This window comes from Papilio machaon, chromosome 17 (genome assembly GCF_912999745.1).
Source record: "Papilio machaon chromosome 17, ilPapMach1.1, whole genome shotgun sequence".
Classification (NCBI taxonomy): domain Eukaryota; kingdom Metazoa; phylum Arthropoda; class Insecta; order Lepidoptera; family Papilionidae; genus Papilio; species Papilio machaon.
The window spans coordinates 3,504,752-3,514,973 of record NC_060002.1 but is presented as its reverse complement, the minus strand read 5'-3'; the positions used below and the strand labels follow the sequence as shown (position 1 = coordinate 3,514,973).

General features: G+C 41.4%; 1 protein-coding gene across 1 annotated transcript; it reads right to left on the bottom strand.

The window, feature by feature from the left end:
• Window positions 1-3,031: 3,031 nt before the first annotated feature.
• LOC106721516 (protein NDRG3) lies at window positions 3,032-4,548 on the bottom strand. Its single transcript, XM_014516463.2, has one exon. It carries the CDS (start codon window positions 4,170-4,172, stop codon window positions 3,195-3,197), a length of 978 nt encoding a protein of 325 aa, XP_014371949.2. The 5' UTR covers window positions 4,173-4,548; the 3' UTR covers window positions 3,032-3,194.
• Between the last annotated feature and the right edge of the window lie 5,674 nt (window positions 4,549-10,222).

The following is a 10,222-nucleotide window of genomic DNA, read 5'->3' as shown; positions in this document are numbered from 1 at the left end:
ACCGTAAACTTAGCGACCCTGTACGCTAAATAATAGACACGTCCGATGTGCTATCCAACTGTCGACCACTTTTTATGCTGACTCGATGCGCTCTGTCGACTCACCCTTCCCCGCACAAGCCCCCCGCAGGCCCCGCGCCCGTCCGTAGCGGAGAGGGATTTCTAACTACCCGCTTGTGCGGGAGAATAAAAATGAGTCGACCTACCAACATAAAACCCGTATTGGTCAACCGCGAAATTCAAACAATGACGAGCTATAGTACATCTGTACCGAACAGTACCGAAGTGCCTCCTCTATAACTCCGAAGGGGAGGGAGCCAAAGGCGTTGGCGATGTCAAGTGACACCGCCATCGCCCCCTGTCTCCTCTCGGCCGCATCCTCCGAGAACCTTTTCAGGACGGTCAGGGCGTCCAGAGTGGATCGCCCGGACCGGAACCCGAACTGGTTCTCGGAGAGCTGCGGCCCTTCCGTCTCCAGATGCTGGATGATCCGGGAAGCCAATACCCTTTCGAGCAGCTTCCCGGCCTCATCCAGCATCACGAGCGGCCGGTGGCCGGAAGGAGAGTCGACGGGGCGACCCTCCTTCCTCAGCAACACCAGTCGCCCCTCCTTCCACACCCCGGGGAAACGCCCCTCCGCCAGACAGTCGTTAAACAGTGTGCGGAGGCGCTCCCCGAGGTGTTCCAGCGCAATGTGTAACGCCTTACCAGGCACTCCGTCTGGCCCGGGGGCCTTACGGGTCCCCCTGAGCCGGCCCGCCGCCCTGGCCATTTCCTCCTTTGTTATCGGGGGTGGGGCGAGGGCGGCAGACCGGTTCAGCTGTTCGTCGTCTTCCGCCGGCATGTCTCTTGTCATGCGCGGTGGTACAAAAGAAGGGCTATCCGGGAACAGCCCTTCGACCACCGCGCTAAGGACCGCCGGCTCCATCGTTTCCGTGGGGGGTGCCACCTTCAGCTTCGCCCGCACCATGCGGTATGGGCGCCCCCACGGGTCTGCGTCTAGGGTCGCCAAGAACTCCGCATAGGCAGAGTCCTTGGCGGCCGTGATCGCACTGGAGAACGCCTTCTTTGCCGAGCTCAGCTCGGTGTAAAGGCGCTCCAGCTCTTCCTCTGTTCTGTTCCGCCGTCTGCGGCACCGGGTGAATGCCTGTCGGGCGGCGTTACTGGCGGAGCGCAGGGCGGCTAGGTCCTGCGACCACCAGTACACACCTTTCCGGGGCGCGAAACCACGTCGCGCCCTGGGCATTCCGGCGTTGCAGACGGCGGTCAGATCACGGCGAAATCTCACCGCCCTCTCGTCGACCCCCACCGTTTGGGGGGGTTCCTCCGCCCATGCCCGGACGATGGCGCTTCTTCCGCCATGTCAGGGTCGAGGCGCGAGAGTTGCCACTTTGGGAAGCCCTGGGCGCCTCGCTGTCCTGCCGCCGCCGTCCGGGCTTGTGACCCCTGGGGCGCGGTGGAGACCCTGAACCGGATGTACAGATGATCGGACAGGGTCTCCACCTCCTCAAGGACACGCCAACACGATATGCGTGCACCGATGCCGGGGGTCGCGAACGTGACGTCCACGACTGATCCCCCTTGTCGGCGCACGCACGTGTTGGCGTTGCCTTGGTTCTCCGGAACTAAGCCGATCATGGCGGCCCAGTCCCGGAGAAGCGCCCCTTTCAGGTCAGTGATGGAGGACCCCCACGCTGCGCACTTAGCGTTGAGGTCCCCCATCACGATGACCTGGGCCGGTGATGCTCTCTGCACAACCGGCTCCAGGCCATCCAGGAACCTCTCGAATTGCCGGAGGTTCCTGTTTGGGGAGAAGTAGACTCCTATGAGTACTACTTCTCCCCAGTTCACCGCCACGTAGCCCGCTCCTCGCTCCCTGAGGGAGAGGGGTTGTGGGCTCGAAGGCGGCACCACTATGGCGACTAATCCCTCTGTGTCCCCGAACCAACTGGGTTGGGGGGGGGGACAAAGTAGGGTTCAGCAACGACCGCAACAGCAATTCTACACTCTGCCAGGCACTGCATGAGCAGGTCCTGTGCCCGGGCAGAGTGGTTGGTGTTCGTCTGTAGTAGGTCGAAATGCAGGTGTCTTGGCATTAAAATATCTGCATTTCTTCCTCTTCAGCCATACGGCTGCCGTGCGGTTGGGGCTGAGTGCGAGGCACTCTGCTCGACGACGGGGCTTTGCCCTTCACCGACGGGGGTGTGCACTTGGCACCCCCCATCACATGTGAGTGTGGGCGCCCCGTCGTTGCACACACGGTGCATTTGCAGGGGGCCTTGCACTCTGCCGACTTGTGCCCTTCACTGCCGCAGCGGAAGCAGAGACGCCCGTTCTCTGCCTCCGCTGGGCATAGCGCGCGAGTGTGGCCCAGCATCATGCATTTGTAGCATCTCAATGGCTGGGCCTCCACTGCTTTGACGGTGGCCATCGTCCATCCGATGGCCACTCGTCCCGCCTTAACGACTGCCTTAGCGGCAGTCGCTCTCCCTGTTAGACCAGTTTTAACTCCGATTAAGTTAAGCTCCATCTGTCGGATCAAATCTAAACTACTACTGATGTTTATTGTGTTTACGCAAATCACTAAATTTAGCAGTGAAAGGGTTATATGGGTACATTACATAATAGATATTTTTTCAGTTAATTCCAAAAGTTTAAATTTAATTACAATTTTTGTTTAATTCAATTTACAACAACATAGTATATTGTTCGCGATGTTACATTGCTCAATTTTAGCCAGTACGATTATGTCTTAGTGTATGTGATAGGTGTTTATTAAAACTCTTTGAATGCAGGCAGTTTCGCAAAATATTCCGACCTGCATACTAAATCACCTAAACAGTGTTTGCTAACAGCAGCCATAATTAACGTCTTACTTAAAATTATTAAAAACTAAAAATAATTAAATTTACTTAAAGAATTAAAATTATTAGTAAAACAATGTGTCTAAGCTGACGTCTATTGTATTTTGGGTTCATATGAAGCAAATTTCGAAAGAAAAAAGGAAAATTGAAACAGTAATTTAAGCCATAAAATAATTTTATTTCAATAAACATTTCAAAACAATGTCTATCAATTTCGTCCTACATCCAAACGTGTCTACAAGAAACGTGTCTTCAAAGCTCGCGTGTAAAGAAGCGTCGAGTGCATTCTATTGTGGCAGCGATGCGTCCTCCCAATCTCCTCACAATCTGACTACCTGCAGTACCCTTCTCCCTGTAGGAACAGACGGAAGGCTTCTGCTATTTTACTCGGCTGTTCCTCTAGTACCATTCCGCAGTCTGAGATGCTTAGCCAAGATGTCTTGGCAGGGTCAAGGCGGCCGTTAAACGTCACCGTGTCTTCAACGTGCGGGGATAGTGCGCCAGTCACATTCAGAACGGGCACCTTAATAGTACTATTGTCTCTAGATATACCCAAGTCACTGCGACGTAGATACGCATCGATAAACATCGCCAGATTGATCGGATTCACGTGTGAGAAACATTCCTTGTAAACTTGGGCTAAGTCGTGGTTGCGGTCGTCAGTGCTCCGACCAAAATGATGCCACATTAGATAATCAATAGCGCTCTGAGTCATCCCATTAGAGCGAAGTTGTCTCATGTTAATTTTCTGATAAAGCCATTCCGTCCATCCGGCTTGAGTAGAAGTGCAGTTTATCAGAACCAAAGCATCGACTCTTTGCGGGCTGGTGACAGCGTATCGAGCGAGAATGTTCGCGCCAGCTCCGACACCGAAGCCGATGAACGACCTTATACCAAAATGACCCAACACAAAATCAATTTGTGAGGCAAGTTCATCCATATTAGGATAAGTATAATCTTCAGGCAGCGAATGAGCCCCTTCCTCTTGTCCTGGAGCGTTAATATGGTAAATACAAAACTTATCCAGTATCGGTCTCATTTCGACAAAATTAAAGAACGCCTGGAAATTCGCGGCATAATTGAGTCCAAGGTCATGGTATGTTATTATGGCTCGTTTGCTGCGGTCCCCGCGGACCGCCACCAGCACTTCGCCACGCGAGGTCCTCACCCTCTCCTCCACGCATGCGCCGTCGCTCTGCAATCGTCTGTCCGATGGACTATGCAACTGCACACTCTTTAAATCATCCTCCAAATTATCAGAAGACATCATATTGAGTAGGGCAATGTTTTCTTGTATCGTTGTTGGCATTGTACTAATCGAAATTACTCTTACCAGCTCTTAATGTTTTCTTGCTCGCCGAAACTTATCTACCGCTTGATGATGTTAATTCTTTTTTCACTAAGACTTTGTGTATATATTACAGGCGCATCGATCAATTAACACTAATTATGTTATTAGGTATATACACCGCTCACACAGTCATTCATTACCATCGTTTTCGTTGATAAAATCGTTGTTAACTGTCACTTTTAACTCGTTTCAAATGTTACAATACATAACGTTTCGAGTGAGTTAGGTACGCGATATTCTTTTGTGAGAATATTGAAGGAAATGGTCAATAGCGTGTTGACCGAACGGACGCGTGCTCCGTCTCAGCGTCGGCTCGGCACTGCTCGGTAGTTTCCGCAGCCGCTCGTCGTGCGAAGCGGAGAGGGGGCCGCGCATTGTTCTGGGGGACTTGGTGACGTCGAGCTCGCACCTCGCACCGCGCTGTGCGCAGGCGTGTTGTTGGCAGACGGCGAGTCGATTTCAGTTCCCTTGACATTTGTTTATGTCCACCACTGGTTGATAATATCGAAATAATATTTGGTAACTGCAATTAAATGATTAAAAAAAACTTTAAAGGTATTAAGTAACTAACCCTCGTTAATCAATCACTAGTTTTTAAAAATCATCTCTCGGCAGCAATTGTTGTATGAATTGGTCATGTTGACATGACAGATATAAAGTGTTAACACTTCTGTTTTTATTGCTTGAGAGAGTTTCCCGGAAAAATCATCCGTCGTGTTGCGTAGCTATTACTCTTAACTTCCACACATGACAAAGACATTTTCCTTATCTAGAGTTATACATATACCCCTTAACGACATATGATATAATCGAAATTTGAGATTTTTGGCTATGTTTATTCCCTTTATCAACGTACGAGGAATTCATTGCATATTGAACATATTTATTTTACACAGAAGTATATTTCGCAGATAACAAATTATAAATACTGAAGGATTCAAATGAAATTATATAAACACTAGCATAATTTTCGCCGTGCGTCCTTGAAGCAGGAACCGGGTCAAGGAATATACTACTACTCCAACTACCTATGTATTCTTGGCTCAAGGTTTCCAAACTCATAGTTTTTGTCTATTCATCCTGCATTGAATATAGGACACCTTATTTTACTAATGTCTAACTAATATAAATTCGAAAGTTTAGATGGATGATTGTTTGAAGGTATCTCTAGAACTCGGATCTCGCTGAAATTTGACATAGATGTAGAACATATTCTTAAAAAATACATAGGCTACTAATTAAGTTTTCTATAAAGTCGAGCGGATAAAGTCGCGGGCCACAGCTAGTAGTATATATGATTCATAATATTTTAGAAAAGTCGACGCTCTCTAAAAACAAGATTTAATTAATAATACAACAATCAAAACTGTGTGACAAACAAAATTTTATCTGCATTAATTGCATAATGCATAATTTAATGTATATGCGTAAGAAGGGAGTGAATTGAATTATGACGACTAATAAGAGATATATGAAAGAGTATGTTCCAGACTATGTTCTACATCTATGACAAATTTCATCAAGATCCGTTGAGCCGTTCCGGAGATACCTTCAAAAAAACATCCGATCACACATCCATCTAGTCATTCGCATTTATAATAGTAGTAAGATTGTAAAAAAGTCAGTTTTTACTATGGTTAATTTTTCTCGCACAATCTGTTAAAATGGCGCCGAAAATAACAGGATAAAAAAATTATGGTACTTTTGCAATTGTCGTTACACAGCAGTTGAACTGTGTCAAGCGTGGATAAAATGCAATTTACTCGCTTTATTTTACACTGTCAAAGTAAAACACGACTATAGTAAAAATGGAAGCTTCTATACGAGTGCTTGTTAGCAGAAAAGCGCGCGTGGTGTGTTCCTGCAAAACATTATTATTGTCTGTGGTGCAAGTCACGAACGTATAATCTTCATACATGGCTTAACTGTTCATCTTTATACAAGGCCGATTATATTTTAAATCAGGACACTCACAAATCAAATCCAGCACTTAATAATCTTACTAATATTATAAATGCGAATATTTGGATGGTTGTTTGGATACGAATGGTTTAATGAAATTTGGAACACAGGTAGAACAAGTCTGGAAGAATTTCTAATGTCACAAAATCCACGGTCTTCCATTTCAATGATACATTTATAATTTATAAATATTTGAATAAAATACGAATTTAACATAGACCCTAATTTGTAGATACAGATCACAAGTAAAAACGCGATCTTATGCTAATAGAAATTAGTTACAAAAAGAGTTTGATATTTTCAGTAAGAATTAACCGCAGTCGCTTATGAATTGTAACTACAAGTTTAGTGTTTACTTCAATATATGTATCGGAAGACGTCGTCGCCCTGTCGCCTTAACGAACTGTGTCTCGTAGGAAACAAGTGCCTCATTGATTTGTTCCACGCTTATTTACTCACATACGACCTATTTCTTTGTCGCAGGGGAGATCTTAATGAGAAAGCTCTTACTAACTATACATAGACACGTTAAGGAGTTACTTTTACGAAGCTAAAGCTATTCCTAGACTCTTTCTATAATAATATTCTATGAAAAAATTTCTATGAAAATATTTCGTACATGACAAGTGAAAAATCAAGCGTCGGTGGCTCAGGGTTTAAGCACTTGACTTGCAATCTGCAGCTTCTGGGTTCGAATCCCGCCATGTACCTACCAATGTGTTTTTCGAGTTTCGATTACATATGTACATTTATCCGACGTTCTTACGGTGAAGGAAAACATTGTGATGCAACCTGCAAATATCTAAGAAGAAATTCAAAGACAAGTGTGATGTCAACCAACCCGCACTTGGCCAGTGTGGTTGACTATGGCCTAGTCACCCCTAAGTGGGGACGTATAGTGAGCTGATGATGATGAAAAAATCAAATATGATAACAACTTGAATTTAACTTAAAGTTGAAAATTAATAAACGGTGGACAGAAACAAATGAAGTCAGATCATCTAATCTAGATATCCCTGATATCTAGTAAACCCTGACGAAAAACATCAATTAGTTCCTAGGAAACGAAAACAGGAAAAAATGTTTTTGTTTCTTTTTCGAGTTCATTACTTTCGTGTGGAATATCCGAATTCAGTACGATAACGATTTACACTTTATTCGCCCTTATTTTTTCATTATTATATTCAGTAAAGCAAGCGTAAAATCATTTTCCCTCCAATAAATGAAACACTCTGAATGTGTTCATTAGGGCGCAAGCAGGCGGGTCACGTAGCAAAATCAATCGGCCCTCCAATTTACTTTGTGGACTACATATTCAATATTTCTACCTTAAAGGTTCATTCATTTTCTTTTATTTTACCACGGTAATTAGATATTTGATTAAATCGATATCTACTGTATAAAAAAAACTGTGTGTTTTTTTTTTGTAATCTATGAAACCATTTTTTTAATATTTTTGGTCAATGTCTTTTACAGTTTAAAATCCAAATATTGATTGTCATAAATATTTTTGTGACCTCTTATAAAATATAAAAAGAAAATTACTAGAAAGAAAATCTTTTTATTATGAATGATTCATTAGGGAATGGAAAACAACAAATGTTTTATTTAAAAAATGTCTATTTTATTTAATTTTTTAAATCTGTCAATGATTACACGTTAAGTTATTACAAAATGCACAATTAATTTAAAAACAAAACTCGAACATTCAATTATTGGAACATAACATAAATCATTACAAATACAGTCGCAAAGAAAATCGTTATTATTAAAAAAGGCGATACCAAGTTCTTAGAAAACTCTTATAAATTAGTAACAATTTTGCATGTGTAAGAACATTTATCACTTTTTTCTGGTGGCTAATACCATCAAAATATAGCGTCACTTATTAACAAAAATATCATACTTCGTGTATGAGATATGAAAAACGACGATTTTGTAATAAATTCAGTGAGTAAAAGTAATATTAAACAGGCATTATTGCACTCTCTCCCTAAGTAAATAGGTTATGCTTAACGATTATCATGCGTCCTAGTTACAAGCCATTTTTTTGAGATTTGACATAACTGTTATAGCTTGATCAGAAATATAAATCATCACACTATATTGCGAAAAATATAGACTTAATTTCTTCTCATACTTAAGGTGAACTAGTGAAGACGATACGCGAGCAGGAGAGGAGATTGTTGAGCCTTCATGATAAGTTTTCTATTTACCTGGTCAGGCTATAACATCACAATATTAACATCACTATCACAGGCAGTCAGTTTATTTGGTATCTCTTAGCATGTAGGTCGTCTCCAAATCTGTTAACAAAAATTTAAAAGATTTTATTTAAGATTTTAAAGATTTAACATAGTATGGTAGAAACAGCGACTAGGCATCGGTTAATATAACATAACGATTATTGCGAATAAAACCGTGGACCTGAACGTTATTTAACTGTTATAAATAACACAATAATTGTTATAAAAAACTATAAGCAGTATTGACTGTATTTTTGTTAAAATCGATACCAAAATTTTCGTGATATCGTGTCTTATGTCAATTTAAACTTGGTGAGTAAATCATTGCCAAGGCCATTCAACAAATTATTATGAAGGAATTTGTAAACTTAATCTAAAATCTTTTTAATAATTAGGCCATCGAACAGAAATAACTAACATTTTGCCCAAGCGTTTAAACGCGAACTACATACAAAGGTACAAGACTTCGGATTTTAACAACCGGTTGTTACTCCAAGAAAGTGTTCTCTTTTTGAAAAAAGTGCATTTTAATTTTAAATTTAAACATATTAAACGCAAATGCAAACTCTGCGCCTTGAGTCTTAAGCAGGGATAGAGAACCATTGGCACGCGTGATATTAATGGCATGCGACATAATCTTTTACAACATTTATTTTGCATTTCGAAAGTAAAGTAGGTATTATATGTGGAACCAATGCTTGTGATGCATACTCTATGTAATGTACCCAATAATGAAAAAGTCCAAATTATTTATGGCACGTCTATGACTTCACTAAACACTTTTTTAGAAAAATTGTGACTTACCATTTGTTATTCCAATCAGTCCAAATCTATCCAGCTCCGTAGATCGTCAGATTCCAACTCAAAATCGTATTCAGTTTTTTCTACAAATCTGTTATTTTCTTGCTCTTCAATTATATTAGATGGCGGTTCCTGAAGATATACAAAATAGAATAAATTATTTTTATCTTTGTTTTGATAAAAGAAAAACCTTAAAAAAATTACTTAGCTCTTTCACAATATAAAAAAATTGGCTATAGAAAAAGAAAGCCGAGTTTAAAAAAAGGTCTTACGTTTTCGGCTTTTCTTTTTATTCCTCGTTTATTTATTTTACTGGAACTTGAACTTTCTTTCTTTTCCATCTTTTGTTGCTTTGATAATAAACGTTCTAAGTCTTGTACTGGAATAAAAAGAAATAAGTCATAGTACACTAAAAATTAGTATATTGCTGCTATAGTATTTTAGTTCAAATATTTCAAATAAAGACAATACGCAAAACATTATGATTGAATATAAAAACTTACTTTCTTTACACAAATCATCATTTCTCTTTCTTAAAGCTTCTATGGATTGTGATGGGGTCAAGTTATTCTTTATGTGGTCTAACGCAATGTGTAGTAAATTTGATACTGATACCTGTAATAAAAATAACAAATAAATCTTACATTGCACAGAACATAAAATGTTCTGTCAATTTAAACTTTCGTGGCAGCGCAGCTAACTCGAGTGGCAGAAATTGTACAACACGTATGTCCACCAATGCACTAGTACATGCTGATAATAATACTATTACAACTAAGGTCACTTTTACTTACAGAGGACGAGGCATCTAATCCTATGGCCTCCATCAGCTGTGACGTCGCTTCAGCGATTTCACCACGTCTTTCCCTTTCATATTGTGCGTTGCGCGCTTTTCTCTGCTCCTGAATTGTCAAAAAAAAAACATATAAGAATTATATGAAATGATTATTATATTAGAACGTTACACTTATAAGTATTTTTTAAATTAGTAATTACTTT